The sequence below is a fragment of the Trichoplusia ni genome, chromosome 18, assembly GCF_003590095.1.
Source record: "Trichoplusia ni isolate ovarian cell line Hi5 chromosome 18, tn1, whole genome shotgun sequence".
Taxonomy (NCBI): domain Eukaryota; kingdom Metazoa; phylum Arthropoda; class Insecta; order Lepidoptera; family Noctuidae; genus Trichoplusia; species Trichoplusia ni.
The window spans coordinates 7,061,400-7,077,956 of NC_039495.1; the positions used below are offsets into that span (position 1 = coordinate 7,061,400).

General features: G+C 36.1%; 3 protein-coding genes across 5 annotated transcripts; 2 read left to right on the plus strand and 1 right to left on the minus strand.

Annotated features, from left to right (window-relative positions):
* The first annotated feature begins 1,726 nt into the window (after positions 1–1,726).
* On the plus strand, positions 1,727–9,295 carry LOC113502817 (glucose dehydrogenase [FAD, quinone]-like). Its single transcript, XM_026884526.1, has 11 exons — positions 1,727–1,861; positions 2,349–2,591; positions 2,932–3,103; positions 3,801–4,000; positions 4,514–4,641; positions 6,702–6,879; positions 7,080–7,337; positions 7,524–7,675; positions 8,078–8,243; positions 8,561–8,753; positions 9,065–9,295. Exons 1-11 carry the CDS (start codon positions 1,844–1,846, stop codon positions 9,181–9,183), a joined length of 1,827 nt encoding a protein of 608 aa, XP_026740327.1. The 5' UTR covers positions 1,727–1,843; the 3' UTR covers positions 9,184–9,295.
* Positions 9,296–10,492: 1,197 nt separating this feature from the next.
* On the minus strand, positions 10,493–14,499 carry LOC113502818 (myosin regulatory light chain sqh). 3 transcript variants are annotated; one of them, XM_026884530.1, is made up of 4 exons: positions 14,394–14,499; positions 13,752–13,947; positions 12,863–13,001; positions 10,493–11,678 (listed from the first exon to the last, which is right to left on the minus strand). In XM_026884530.1, exons 2-4 carry the CDS (start codon positions 13,939–13,941, stop codon positions 11,483–11,485), a joined length of 525 nt encoding a protein of 174 aa, XP_026740331.1. In that variant the 5' UTR covers positions 13,942–13,947; positions 14,394–14,499; the 3' UTR covers positions 10,493–11,482. The 3 variants fall into 3 exon arrangements, with proteins under 3 accessions (XP_026740331.1, XP_026740329.1, XP_026740328.1); XM_026884528.1 differs by lacking the exon at positions 14,394–14,499 and adding an exon at positions 14,171–14,189 and having other exon boundaries at positions 11,345–11,678; XM_026884527.1 differs by lacking the exon at positions 14,394–14,499 and adding an exon at positions 14,049–14,155 and having other exon boundaries at positions 11,345–11,678.
* Positions 14,500–14,918: 419 nt separating this feature from the next.
* LOC113502813 (dnaJ homolog subfamily C member 30-like) lies at positions 14,919–16,398 on the plus strand. Its single transcript, XM_026884518.1, has 5 exons — positions 14,919–15,069; positions 15,155–15,331; positions 15,499–15,586; positions 15,671–15,824; positions 15,933–16,398. The coding sequence occupies exons 2-5, from the start codon at positions 15,155–15,157 to the stop codon at positions 16,174–16,176; spliced, it is 663 nt and encodes a 220-aa protein (XP_026740319.1). The 5' UTR covers positions 14,919–15,069; the 3' UTR covers positions 16,177–16,398.
* The last annotated feature ends 159 nt before the right edge of the window (positions 16,399–16,557 follow it).

A 16,557-nucleotide genomic window follows, 5' to 3' on the forward strand; every position in this document is an offset into this window, starting at 1 on the left:
GAGCAAACTGCCGAGCAGCGGATCGTAACATAAAAAAGCGAAATCGTAACTTACCCAGTAACAGTATCACTGTTACTGGGTAAGTTTCCTTGTATTGTTGTCAATAGGATAGGTGTTGGATATGCCAGAGGCAGTCGTAGGTTCAAGTCCCGGCATGCACCAAACTCATAATTTATTAAAAAAAAAACTCTCCCGACATTAAGGAATGGGTTGTGTCCTTAGGTTGTGTCGACGGGGCTTTCACAAATTTTCAAGACATAACAAACTTAGAACAAGCATTCGTAAACCAGATAAACGCTTGTCCTTCGCTGAAAACGAACCCGTCGCGCATTAGGTTTGGCGTTGTGACCTTAACCACTCACTCAGCTCATTCACACTCCAGGTTAATCATCAACGATACGAAAACAGGACAAAATGATGAACATTTTGATGTACCGTGCAAGCGCGCGAAAATTGGAACTGTTACTTAATGCGATATGACAAGTGTTTCTGAGCAAACATCACACGACTTTTAAGAACAATATTGGCAGTAAATTATACAACAATTATTTACCAAAGATTATAATGGAGGTTATTGAATATCATGCTTTTTCAACTTTAATTTTTGTGACTTCTTCCTGTTTTGTCCGGTAACCAAGTATTTTTTTTAAAGGAAGTGTTGCAGGTGCTAACACTAGGTTCGTAAGACAATGTAGCTGGTTCGAACCCCGTTCACATAAATATTTTACTAGATGGGTGTTAGTTAGCTCTATGATTTTAGATTTTGATGTGCCCGCAACACAGCATTTTAAATATCAAAAACAGTTTTACCATCAACAAAACTTTTGGGGGTTGAGGATAAGCACTTGAATAATTATATTTAGGTAGTTTTCTCAAACTATTAATTTATTTATAGCAATTACAAACTGTCTCTTTAATTTTTTCACGTGTATCAATAATATAAATTAAAATTAATTTTTCATTATCATATTCTTTTATGAAATATATTTATGCGATCTCATATAGTTATGTCACCTATAATCATGCAGCAGCTGAATTAATATTCCGACATATATAAAATGCCTGAAAAAATCTGCCTAGCTTTTTTATCGCCGACTTTTTTTATTTGAAAGTCTTCTGGGTCACACATTGTCTGTGTATCACGAAGGGTTTAAATTTAATCAGGTGAAAGCATTTTACAAAGGCGACAAACATAAATTTTGATCTTATATATAAAAATTATAGTATCACGGTATTAATAATTGAACACCCTCAAAATGGCTCAATTAAACTAACCAATATGGACACAACATTTCACGAAAACGGTCTGCGAATGGGACATTGTATCACATTTTTTTTCATATTATTATATGTATCTACTTTTTGTAACGCATATTCATAATTATTTACTAAACAAAAGTTTTTAATCACGCGCATTTATCGGAATAAACCGAATAGTTTTGGACAAAATCGAAGTCCTTGCTCATGAGGTGATGCGGCGGGCGGCAGGTTTGCCGGTCGAATTTGCATTTCTAACATGAAACAAATGAAAGAGGCGATAAAACTTTGTTCGAAATAAGTTGTTGCAGAAAATTTATACGAAGGATTTTAAAATTTTAATGGTTCCTGTCATTTTAAGAATTGTCCGTATTGAGAAATGAACTGCAACATATACATACTACATAACACAACTATATTTGCTTAGTCCAGAATGAGAATAAGCACCTATAAATACCGCGGAAATTATGAAATAAGCGCAGTTTTCCGGAAATTATTTGCGAAAAATTTCTTGCTCACAAGTATATACTTAGAGGACCTTATATTTTGTTTTAGGTCCTCTGGAGCATAAGGGAAATCCATCAAAATGATTCTGTCAGCCCAGGTACGTAAGAACTCATTGCCCCGTTATTAAGCATTTTATTTATCATCATTTCATCCTCTAACTTATTACTCGTTCGGACGTTACTTTAAACATCTATTGCAGTGAAATGAAACTACTTTTGCGAATTTTATCGTAGTCGGGCAGTCTGCCTGTGACCATGATACTTGCAAAGGTCTTGAAACGGCGGGAACTAAAATCTTAAATTAAACCGCGATAAAATCCGTAAAAGTAGTTTCATTTCAATGTCTAACATTCGCATAAACCTAAGAAATCACTATCTATTGCCGTAATAATAAACAATTTAATGACAAACATCCAGAATGTAGACAAAAATAAAAATACAATTCGGGAGTTCTTGTCAAATGTCTAAGCGGTAAAAAAATCTAATAAGAAAATCAAGGATCTATTTAAATACGAGTTCATTTATCATAATCATTCATACTCATTGAGTTACTACAAAAATATTAATTAACAATTTCTTTCTCAGGACTGTGGTTGTTCTATAGTAGAAGAAGGTCCAACTGTAATCAACTCGCCAGTATGCAGCGGCACATACCTGTTCATGGTGCTCCTACAGAGCTACTTATGGGGCCGATGTGATATCTCCACGCCTTGCAAGAGGATTGAGTCCGTTAAGAAAACTGATGATAAATATGACTTCGTTGTCGTTGGAGCTGGATCTGCAGGGTCAATTGTAGCTTCGAGACTTAGTGAGAATGGAACGTTTAAAGTAAGATCATTCAACTTATGTACGTAGATTAGATAGTTTAAAAAGACACGGATCCTAGCATCTTTTTGTATAAAACTGTAAAATATTTTGTAAGATAAAAGGTGTGGTTAAACTCAACCAGACTTGTCACGTCGGTACGGTAACCTAACTAATAGTTATCGTACTATGAAAGGGAACGGATGGATGTTTGTATGTGTATAAAACTACTGAAAAGATTTTGATGAATCTTTTACAGTGATAGATTCGTCTAGAAATACGGGATTCGGATGCGATAACTGGGATCCACGTAAACGGACCCGCAGGCTACTGCCAGGATTTTCAATCATATATTTTTCTCTAGGTGCTATTGCTAGAAGCAGGTGGACCAGAACCGATTGCCGCCAGAGTTCCTGGGTTCTACAGAGGATTCTGGGGCAATGAGGAAGTGGACTGGAAAGTGCGCGCGGAGCTCGGTGATTTCTGTCTCGATCAAGGGGAACAAGGATGCAGCTGGCCACTTGGAAAAGTATTGGGTAAGTAGCTTTCTAGCGTCTTACAACCGTACAAGAAAGTCCCTCAGCTAAGTGCTCAAAGTCATAAATGTAGCCCTATGTTTTCTGCTTTCCATCGATCAGCTGACAATATTTCAGTCAGTTGTGTTGTAATGTGAGCATATTGTACGCAACGAGAGAACAGATGTTTGCTTTTTTTTTCAAGTAATTTTATTCCATCAGTTTAGTTGGTCCTTAGCTATACTTTTTTGGAACATTAATATATTGAAATGTAATGAATATTAATAACGCATAATTAAGTACTTATTTATATACATAATTTCGTAATTTCATATTATGTATGCAATATTTGTATTTTATGGTATCATTGCTATTTTTAATAAGAAGCCAGCTGTTATAATCACGAAGGGAAAGAGAGCACAGAAGTTTTATTATTATGGCTACTTAAATAGCTCCTAGATTTTAAACGTAAAAAATAAGACTGCAAGGATAGCCAATAGGCAAGGACACGTCGCCAATGACCACTATTTGCGCGGCACCGGTCCCATATCCCTGAACATCAGCATTTGTATGTTCGTAATCTGGGTGTCTTTGTGCATGTCTCTTAAATGTTTATTCAACACTGCACGATGTCAAAGAAAAGCAATCAAAAGCCAAACAACATACCCAAGACGACTGTGATAGTATACTTCTTCAAACAATACATTTTATTATTTAGGAGGAACTAGCGTCCTGAACGGCATGATGTACCACCGAGGACACCGCGCCGACTACGACGACTGGGTAGCCCACGGCGCTGAGGGCTGGTCCTGGGACGAGCTACAACCATACATGGACATGATTGAGAACAACAAGCAAATTGGAACCGTGGTCGATGGAAAATACCACTCGGATGCTGGAGTTATGCCTATACAACAGGTAATTTTATACAAAAATATCTACTAATGCCTTTTGTATGCCGCGGGGGTAACATCGTGGCCCTACGTATCGGTGTTTAAAAACGCCTCTACCAAGAACATTTTGAAATCACGAATACAGGAAGCCACCAGCACAGAGGAATACAGACACGTAGTGCATTGTGTCCTTTCCTTAGATACGTATTCGAAAAAGTGGATGGTATGTTCCTCGGGTCCCTTTTTGTATTGTGTCGTATCCAAAGGATTAAAACGACGACAGCTATTCGATTCTAAGACTCCGCTGAGCGTGCATCCGTTTGTCAGCCAGGCTATATCTAATGAACGGTGGTAACATTGCCGCAACAATCACATTAGGGTTAAATGCGGTTGATACGGCCCTAATTCGATGAGTGACTAATTTTCGTCGCAATTTTTTTTCGTTAGCCTATTTACACGGTATCCTCAGTCTCGCAAGTCAGGCTCCCACTTGACAGGTTTTTAAATAACCTATTGGACCATGTCTCTTTCCCTACAGTACAACTACCAGCCACCGCAGCTGCAGGACCTACTGGACGCCGCTAACGAAACCGGCTTCCCTATCATCAAAGACATCAATGACCCCAACACTCCCGAAGGTTTCGCCATCGCACAAGCATTTAACGAGTTAGTATTCCTCTTTTATTTCGAACTAGCTTTCCCGGCGGACTTCGTACCGCCTTAGAGTCGATGATAATATTGCTGATTGTTTTTAAGTAATCATTTTAAGTTGTATATAGGTTGTAAATAAGAAACACATGATTTACTAATATTGCCGATTGAATTAGTTTTTTATGCTAATCGCGGCCCTTCAGCAAGATCGCAACCACCTTCATATACATCTACTGCAACTTAGAGCCAAACTCATGGGTGCTGCCAATAGATATCTAGTTTATTTTTGATTTTGACTACCATTCCCCGATTTAATGGTACCACCTTCATGTATTACTGCTACCTGCTCTACTGGTAATCCCCTCATGACTGCTACCTACTCTAAGGTCCCACCCTACTCTCACGCGTACAGTACCTGCTACCCAGCTATAACCCTCACTGCTCTACTGGTAATCCCTTCATGACTGCTACCTACTCTAAGGTCATGAAATACTACTATCTGATCTCCTGGTATCACCCTAATCAACTACGGCTACGTGCTCTCCTGGTACCGCCCTCGTGCTCCCCAGCTACAACCCTCATGAAATACTACTATCTGATCTCCTGGTATCACCCTATGGACAACAAAAGTTTTACATGTAATAAACAAATCAGCATTTATTGAAATGAAAGTATTCATTACACATATCGAGTTTTCATTGTTTTTAAGATGTATTCTGTTTTCGGGACGGAAACAAATCCAACAAATCAAAAACCATGGCAATCGGTCCAGCCGTTCTCGAGTTATAAGTGTTGTAACAAACACGACTTTCTTATATATATATAGATAGAAGTAGTTTTAATATTGATTTCTTACAAATATCAAATTGTCATCCATACGTCATTACATAGCTGTCATTTGCGTTTTGTTATACCACGTTTTATAGTGACTGACGTTTCATGTCAAGTCACACGGGAACGCTGTCGAACGGGATAAAAAGTATACTATGTCCGTCTCCTGGCTCTAAGCTACCTCCCTACCAATTTTCAGCCAAATCTGTTCTGCCGTTCTTGAGTTATAAGTGGTGTAACTAACACGACTTTCTTTTATATATATAGATATTTGTTTGATGAGATGATAAATTCTTAGTTTACACCTAGGTCTTGTTTCTCTGCAACAGTTCTTGGTTGACTGGTAGAGAATCCCTCAGACATGAAGGCCATTGTTCGCAAAATAAATATTTCTGATGTCATTCGGTTAATATTCCTAGACTATTTTCTTTTTTCCCTGAACATACCCAAGAGCAGTGGATCACTCAAATGCTTGCCCTTAGCGGGGATCGAACCCGTGACACGTAGTGCTCAATGGGTTGGTCGTGGTGTACTCAAGCATTGCGCTGAAGGAGTTTTTTTCATTTAACGCTAGCGACTGTATATTTCTTGACTACAGGAACTGCTGACAACACAGCTCTTCATTTTTATTGTTACTTTACCTGTTGTCGATTTGTTTTCCTTAACAACTAAGCACGCGTACAGTGTACACCCTACTTACACAATTTATTATGTTCTTATTATCTCTTAATGAAGTGCATAAAACAGATAATAGTCTACAAGCATTTTAACAACAACGTGATTTAGTCATAAAACTGGGATTAACCCATATTGTTACAGGGGTATTGTTTACGATATACATAAATGGTCTTATAATCAGCAGAAGTTTATTAGTTAGAGGAATTCTATTCTTGTATTTTTTCATACAACCAAATGTAGTAAATTTAGCAAAGGATCGAGGAATACTTACATTAACTTTAATCATCACTCAGCATCCGAGTACCCATGATTTACAGACCATCATTTATTTGGAATTACAAATTCATTAGGTATGTTTAGAGTCATACGCGGACTTTTTCGAATCTTATGATCATAGTTTTATCGAACAAACTTAAGGAACGTACGTCACCTGCTGGTCTGAGTATCGGAAAACTTAGATAGTTTTCGATCATACTTCCATTTATCATTCAATATGGACCATTTCGACATTCATTGGGATTTGTCTCCATTAACCACATAAAAAAAAAATCTATTTATTTTTCTAGCAACGGCCAGCGTTACACCACAGCCCGTGCCTACCTCGTCCCGAAGTCAGAGCGCCCGAACTTGAGTGTCAAGCTCAACGCACACGTCACCAAAGTGCTGTTCAAGTGCAAGAGGGCTGTTGGAGTCGAGTACGTCGATGAGAAGGGGAAGAAGAGGAAAGTTAAGGCTAACAAAGAGGTAAGTAGGAGAAAATGGTGGAGTTTAATACTTAGTAGACACAACTTTCATATAAGAGTCCTTGTTTCCTTAAATAAAATAATCCTTGCGTTGATTCTGTCTTGGCAGAACCTCTGCGAAGTTCAAGAGCTTGACTAGCCGAAAAAAGAAAAGTATCTAACTAGTTACTTGATGATTGAATATTTTTTACATCTTCTTAGGTAATTTTAACCGCTGGAGCCTTGAAGAGTCCTCAAATCTTAATGCTCTCCGGAGTCGGCCCGAAAGAAACTCTGGACAAGTTCGACATCCCCGTGGTAGCTGACCTGCCCGTCGGAAAGAGCTTCAAGAACCATTGTGGAGCCACTTTATACTTCTTGTTGACTAAAGCGAACAACACTCAAACCCTGGACTGGAATGCGTTGACCGCCTACCTGTTGAACAGGGAAGGACCTATGGCTTCCACTGGTTTGACTCAGGTAAGGTTTTAGATAAATATTGACCTACGATATCCTACAACCGTTACTCTTAAATAACTACTTACGAGACCAATAAGTACCGGACATGAAATACATAAGAAGTGTTTAAACAAACCAGTCATACTATGCACAATAATCTGAACACCACCTGTAGCGCTGCACAGTCTCATTTCATTTGCTTTTCAGCTCACCGGATTCCTGTACTCGAGCTTTGCCGACAAAGAGCGAAACCAACCCGATCTGCAATTCTTCTTCAATGGCCTCTATGCTGAATGCTCCAAGACCGGTATTGTAGGAGAACCCGCAGGAGATTGCCCTTCATCTGGCTACAACGTTTCGTAAGGAAATCATTAATGCAGAAGTTAGATAAAGACGCGATACATGGACAAAACGTATTGTTCCTTGGAGAATTGACAAAGATAGATACTCAAGTTACCTTTTTATGCATATGTGCTATTTGATCAGCGTAAGCCGTTGTACAAATATCGCAACTAGACATCGGCCACCTACCTCCTCAAGGAAAGTGGCTCATGTAGACCGATTTTCTATTAATCAATTATGCGAAGCTTTCTTTTTAAATGACTTCCGCACTAGCAAATAGAATCTTTGTTTCGCGGGCGGGTTTACAAACAGTCAAGTCGTATGCACAATAACGGACTAGACTAATTCAACCGGTGATGATTGATGCAACCGGCGCACAACGGGTATACTTTGAAAGTTCTATTTGTTTTTGTTTACAGTGCAAATGCTGTCCACTTGTTGCCTCGCAGCGTCGGTTACATGACCCTTAACTCCACGGATCCCTTCGACCAGGCTCTGTACTATCCTAACTTCTTCGACCATCCTGATGACATGGAGGCCATCAAAGAAGGCTTCCAATACTTAAGGAAAATATTTAACAGCCAGGTAATGGAAAAATCTGTTTGTACGTTTTGTCTCTCGTCTCTAAAAGTCAGGAACGCTAAAGTTCAACTCTTTAAAATAATAGGATTACAACGCGTAATAGCTTCATTCTTCTCCGTATGTATAGAATATTTAAATTTTCTGGTAAAGAAGTGAATAAGACAGAATAAGACTCCCACATTGTTTTGCCGTATTTTTTCCAGTACACAATTTTAGTCAAGTAGTCAAATTCGCAGATGTCAATACTTTCGTCCGCTCAAAGATTTCATTCAATTTGGGCAATTTAAGACTATAAATAAACATCAACGTATCATCAACAGATCCTCCAAGACAAATACGAGGTGAAACTGGACCCTGCTTACACTAAGGAGTGCGACGACGTGGCCGAGGCCTGGTCTGACAAGTGGAGCGAGTGCATGATCCGCCTGCACACCGACCCACAGAACCACCAGCTCGGAACCAACGCTATTGGACTCGTCGTCGATCCCTCACTCAGAGTCTACAACGTTACCAGTGAGATTACCTTCCATTTTTTTTGTAGCTTAGGAATTATTCTTAGATGAGGTCTACAGGGTTATTTTTCGCTATTTGAAGGTACGAATTGTAAAAATTCATATTTTATCCCCTGAGTTCAAATAGCAAAAGTGACTACAATAGTATCAGTTTACGTTAATTATTTTTGGAAAGTAAATGAGTGACCTTCTTTTAACATGTATCTACACTTAATTAACGAAATAGAACAAAATATTTAGGTTCGGCAAAGTAAATCGAGCATTCTAATTCAATTTTAGATGCTAGCACTAATCTAACCCCAATATTTTCAGACTTGCGAGTATGTGACGCGGGAGCCATGCCCTCACCGCCAACAGGCAACCCTCAAGGTGCCATCATGGTTGTCGCCGAGAAGTGCGCAGACCTCATCAGACAAAAATGGACCAAATAAATATCGAATACCAATAGACCCTACGGGTTAACCTGATTTTAAAAATTGTGATTACTATGTAAGATAGTAAAATAGTTTCGAGAATAAACTGCAAAGCAGATTTAGATCAGAATTGGAGTTTTTAATTTTTCTGTTTAGTCATATTGGTGGAACTGAGCATCGTCTTTATGTTGTACAATAAATGCCCCTTTATTTCCGTAGACCTGTAGAAAGCGGTATGACAAGCCAAACTCTTAAACCACCGGGGTACCATCCTTATCAATATCAATCATCTGGGACACAATACGGAATACAATTCTTACCACCGCGATGCAATAATCTTCCTATGTTAAGAATAATGCAGGGAAGTCGTTTTCCGAAGGTTTTCAGAGGGCAATGACCTCTTGCTTAATGCATGGACACATACACCACGCCTTTACGGTGTAAGAGCGATAAAGGGAGTGGCAAAAAACTGTTTCGGTAATGTACTAAGTGTGTATTGCTTAACCTACTTACCGTTTGACTTGACTCTAGTATTCAATTATATCTTCGTGGACTACTGTCTATAGTTACTATGAAGTGGTAACTCCCTTTTACTGGGTATAACGATTAAGGAATGTAGTATGTTGAAAAAGATTCTATGCGTAAGGATTTTAATATTTAAACTTGCGTTCCGCGAATTCTGGGCATTGAGAATTGAGGTAATCTTTTTGTTTTCGATTGAATTATAGACTTGAAATAGACAAATAGTGGCCTCTCCAGGAAGGAACAGTTCGACTATGGGCAGCGGACTCAGCGGTGATGTGAAACGCTCAAATATAAATAAGAGGTCAAAGTTACGGGAACCATCGAAATGAAGTTACTTCTTCACTTTTCATTATTTTCTGCAGAAGCTAATGATTTGGAAACTTGGCCAGAGAATTAGTTTCATGATCATGAAGTGGCATCATTGACATTTTATGTGCAGATAAGCGGACAACCTACAAGATGCAAACTGTAAACTATTTATTGATATATTTAAAACGCGGCTAATAATAAACAATAAAAAGTACTTTAGCCACTTCGCCCATTATATTATAACGACTTAATTATCTTATAAGCTGCCATAAAATGTTTTTATCGCCTCTAATGAAGTTACCTAATTAATTACCACCATTTTAGTCGCGGTCGTTATTAAACGATTTCCATGACTTCACGCCACTTGAAACAAGGTGTTACAAAGTAACAGCAATCGTTTAACCACCATTTCTCCTTTGAAATAAGATAAGCAGTCTGATAATTAAAAGGGTTATTTTAGAGAGTAATTGAAGAGGCAAATTAAAACCATAAATTCCGAGATAATAAAAATTTATGAGTAAATAAATGAAAACAAATACATACATACATGATTACACAACTTATTATGTTAACACTATAAGTTAAATTTTATTGAAATACTAATACTAAACAATTCATAATATTACTAAACAAAACGTTTCGTCATTTCAACTTAAAATAGACTTCATTTTAGAGAGAAGTGTTAGTATCTAATCCTGGGAATGATATATTAATACTTCACCAATTAAAGATTTTTAGAAACTGGCAACACTGCTATTTATAGTGGAACTTCTCAGGAAATTATGCTTTACTAAAATCACACACAAGTAGAAAAAATAATTAAAATAAATGCCTTCATGGAATTACATTATTGTATAGAGCTTGTTTACCTGAATCCTTCATTTAAACTTGCATAAAATCACAGTGCTGCCAATAATACTTGCGAATTTTAAAAACTAATATCTGAACATTGGGTACGAACAAAATTATAAGAAGCCAAACTTAACTTAGTGGTCCAATAAAGTGGAATTATAATTTAATACAAAATGCGTGAATGGAAATGCGTAATTCGATAAGATCTAGGGTATATTTAGCACCTCAGTATCTTTAAATGTTATCCTGAAATTCATATCAATCTAACTTATACATCTACTGATTTATATTACCAATTTATTGTTTGGCAAAAATATTATATAATTATTAAAATGGCGATGCTTAAGGCGGGTTACATGTCTACTTCAGCCGAGGTAAAAAATTAAATTCTCCCATCTCATTTGCGATCACAAAATCATAAGTACTTTCAATTTTCGTTTGCCATTAGAGGTGATATAAAAATACTGGTCGATACCTTGCTTTTGATAAACCCGCTACAATACTACAAACGACCAGTATCGAGATTATAAACGTCGAATAATAAAATTCAAGTATCAAAACTATTCAAAATGTTCTAGAACCCTCTAATGCAACATCTACCTGTCTACTGATAACCCACCTAGTTAACTCTCTACTGTTCGTCCTTGTCCTTGGCTCCGTGCTTCAGTATGCGGGTAAACTCGACGTAATCGAAGAGTCCGTCGCGGATGGGAGCCTCGCGGAGCATCTCGTCTACGTCATCGTCTGTGAACCTGTCGCCCATGGTGGTGAGGAGCTCGCGGAGACGCTCCTCGTTTATCACGCCCTGGTTTTCCTCGTCGAAGCATCTAACGGTATAAATTGGTAAGGATTAGGATGATTTTGGTTAAGCGCTAGAGGCTTCTTGAGCAGGATGATTAAAAGATATTATAATTTTGGACGTATTCAAGACGTTTTGTAAAAGATTGTTGAAAAGGCGATGATGGTGTTTGTACTTGAATTTAAATATTTTTTAACTCACGATATACAAGTCAATTAGACCAACCTTGGGTGTGTAACTAAATATTCATTATTCAAATAGTATGTCACATTGATAAGAATGGTATCATTGACTAATAGGAATTTCTTCCTGTGTATAGTAAAAAGCCAGATAAGACTCCAGTAGTTCTAAACAATCAAATTCAATATTTAATGATAGAAGGATATAAAAGAGATAAACTATCAAGAACCTCTGTATTATTTTAATAAGTGTAAACTCATTGTTCTATAGAAAAAATATTTTTAAACTTCTACTCTACCTAGTTATTTTTTACTAGGCTATTTCTATAGAATGACTTGCTATGGAGCATTCTTTAAATATTAAGGTTTCAAAATTGAAGTATGGGTGAATAAACATGCATTCTACGATAACATCAAAGCCTCAAGCCTTATCAATGTTTTATTTTATTCTGTTCTTAAATGCCTATTTGTTACTTAATTACTTTTCCCTAAAATGCTGAATATATTTTTTTAACTATCATTTATAAATATTACTTATATTACAACATCTAGTTAAGATAGATATACTAAACCATGACATTCATCCTATACCCATTGTAATTCACACAATAGAACATGTACATTATGACTAGCATGGTCATGCCTGTTTAAAGGCTCATTAAGATGAGGCGAGAAGTATCATATGTTATAAGAAATGGTTTCATAGCCAGCCATTTTCTGTTACTTGTAACTATATTGCCTATACTGTCATAAAACTACTCTGTCATGTAATCTAGTCCTAGTTACACAATAAATAAATTTAATTTAATAAATTTAAATTTAATTTAATATTGATCAAAAAGAGAGCTGCCAGTAAAAATCCCTGTTTCATTGGACATTCTAACAAATAAAAGATTATACCATGCACCTTCTTATTCAATGAACACATAAATAATAAATAAAGTAGTGGGCACCACAACACATTGCAGCTCAAATTCTATTTCTCACACCATCCTAACAACCCTTAATGGTAATGGTAAAGGATAATACTCACCCAAATGCATTCTTAATGACATCCTCAGGGTCAGTTCCTTGGAGCCGCTCACCGAACAGTGTCAGGAACATGGTGAAGTTGATAGGCCCTGGAGCTTCGTTCATCATGCCTTCCAAGTAATCCTCAGTTGGGTTCTTGCCTGAAACAAATAGTTTTCATTAATTTTTGTTACATATTATTATAATATTTAACTTCTATGATAGCATCTTTGAGTCAAAATTTATTTTTGGTTGCAGACCTCCACTATTTCCTTCTTTTTCTGCCAATTTCAAAGGCATGCCTTAGTAATGTTATTTAGTATTGTATGAGTAAATCAAATGACACAGTAGCATTATTCATTTGATAATATTAAATCATTATTTATGTAGGTGAATAATATGAAATCTAAAATATAAGTCAGACATATTAACACACCAATAAGTTAACACATATATATGTTGATAGCCTGTGAGCTTTCCAAAGCAAAAATAAAGAGTTACAAAAATTGCATTAAGGCTGACTCATACATTGCAGTCAGCAGTGACAGGGCACTTTCATTTTTAAACCTTGCTTTTTTAATTTATCTGTATTATACTTGACACTTGAGAATATGTAAATGGTGATATTGAATTTGGAATTTGTAATTTTAGCACTCCTTACATAAAAATAATACCACATATGAAGGCATTATGGTTATTTGGGTATCCAGCCATTTCTGTCCCTGGATGATAACTTATCATTCTGTTTCCATGCTTAGTACACTTCAAAAAATGAAAATAATCTGGCAGGGAAATAATACTAAAAAAGCATATCACTCATGGTTTGTAAAGAAGAGAAGTAGACTGCAGAATCTTTTGCTCAGCAGTGGGTTGCTTTAAGGTAACTATTAAAATAATAATTTTAGTCTTACCCAAGGAAGCCAACATATCATGAAGGTCATCTTTGTCCACAAAACCATCGCGGTTCTGGTCAATCATGTTAAATGCCTCCTTGAACTCAGCAATCTGAGCCTGATCAAACATGGCAAAGACATTGGAAGTTGCTCGCTGAGCACGCTTCTTGTTGGTGCCGCGGCGGCCAGCTGTCTTACGGGACGACATTGTGATCTGAAATAAATCGAATTAATTAAAATTTAACACTGTTTTATTTATAAAGATATTTGGGGGATCGTATTTTTAATGAGTGCTTTAAAGTTTTGCTTGTATACCTATTCCTATTTGAATGTACGAACAAACTTCCTTCTGTCAACTTTAACGCTGATAACACAAGTGGACACTATTTGACTGCGCGTCTAACGCTCCGTAGAACAGAATTTGGTTTATAAATAACCTTTTAATGAATTTATGATGTAGCTTATCGTCACTTTTGTCCGTTAACGAGAAAGTGACTCACTGCCAAAACCGCCGTCGAGTATTAGTAACGAAGTTTATCTAGGGCACACGACGTCGTATACACAACAAGGATTACCTTATAAGGACGCAATTTTTCAACATAACATCTGTTATAAAAATAGCCCACTTAAAAATATACATATCAAACAAATTATACTCACCAGTATTTATGCACCTAACACAAAAGAAAACAACAGCCTTTAACTGAAATAACGCAAATATTACTTAAAAATTAGACGATGACTAATTTATTTGACGTCAGTTAGGTTCATTCCAAACCTCGGTGACTTTAAAATACAAAGAGACACATACAATATCAAATTAAACTAAGTTACAAGTACAGGGTTCATTATTTATGGTAAAAACTTCATTAATTATTTACTGAAAATAAATGTTTTTTTACATTCAACGCTATGTAGTGGTTATCTAATCTTAAAAACATTTTGGAAAATAGCATATGTTTTGAACGCATTTTACATCCAACATTGCCCATAGAAATAATAAAAAAATTATAAATAATAATATAATATAATTATACTAGTTTCTAATTTATATTGTGTTAGTTCGACGTGTGTAATAAAATGTTATAAATAAAAAAAAATCCGTATGTTTATGTTTTAGGATGATCAGCTGATTTAATATTCATATCACAAAGCTTACATAATTTTTGGCATGTTATGTTAAAATTTGACAGAATATTGAAGGAAGATTTTTCTACAAAATGTCAAAAACGGTGTTCCCAAATTTATTCCACTTTACTTTTCCCCTCTTTTATAACATTTTGGATGCCTAACTGGGCATTCAAAAGCTTTTTCTAAATCAATTGTACACAAACCAGTACGTATAATGTTTATAACTATCATAACATGGTGAAACATCAATCATTTCCGCATTTTTTTCATATAAAATGTTTTACTTGTAGATGCTCGGCCAAAGCAATTCGAGGTTGATAACTAGCTTATTAAGATCTCTAAGCACGTCACCTCGTTCTTGCGCCAACCATTATGACGTCCTTGGAATAACTCCTAAAGCCACACAAAATGATATCAAATCGGCTTATTATAAATTATCCAAAATCTACCATCCAGACAAGTCAAGCGTAAGTCTGCTACAGTTCAAATTTAAATGACTATTAATAATTAATTTTATTTCATAACTTGTTATCAATTTAGTTTCTCAAGTTAGTCTACATAGTTGCTGGCATAGAATTAGATTTTCTAGCTTTATATCTGTTTATGTAATACTACATAATCTGTCAACTTTTAGGATGAAGCGGCAGCAAAGAAATTTAGAGATATTACTGAGGCCTATGAAGTATTGGGGAATGTAAAATTGAAAAAGATGTATGATAAAGGTTTGCATTTTAGTTTCTTTCTAAGTTTTCCTTAAAATGAAAGTAGACTTGGTTAATAAAACAGGATTTCTTATGTTTGTGCAGGATTGTTAGGAGGGTTAGGGACTAGATCAAAAGTGGAATATCAGCCAGAACCCGAGCCAACAGACCCGACACTAAAATTCTACAAGTCAAGAATTCACCGATCTTCTGTCCCAACCATGGATGGCAAAAAACCCATATATGACTTTGATACATGGTATGTTTGCTCTTTAAACCTTGTAAACCACTCACTATACATGTTAATTTAGATCTATTTCAGAGCTGCTATTATAAAAATAAAATAAATTACTTAATTATCTTTCAGGTCAAAGAGTCACTATGGTGATTTGTTTGAAAGAGCTAAATATGAAAGAGATTTCTTAAGAAAGAAACGTGAGAAACAAGTAGATAAAGAGCATACAAACAAGCAAGAAACATTTCTTTACATAATGTTTGCTATAGGAGGCCTGTTTATCTTTCTGGTAGCTCATGGGACAACAGACTACGACTTAGATAGAACATCACAAACGAGAGATCGGAACAAGAAACAAGAAGTCAATGTTGATTGAAAGGAGCATGCCAAAAATTTTATAAAAATTCTTAGCAAATGGCAAAATCTAGTTTACACATTCATGTTCAATTCATTCAAACTATTGGGTACCTATATATTTTTAATATCGTCTTGTATATACTGTACATAGCACATAGTTTTCATTGCAGTACCTCTGTAGTTGTAGACAAAATGTGATAACTTAAAAAAAAAAGTAAAAATATATAAAATTTGTGATTGAGAAGTTTTATTATTGACTTATGTATTTTAAGGGTGAGCTCAAACTGTTACAGCACTAAGCATGTGCTTCAACTGTCTAGCTTGAACCTTATGTGCGGGGTACTAGACCAAGCACGCATGATGATAGGCATGAGCATCAAATGAACAACACAACTTGAAA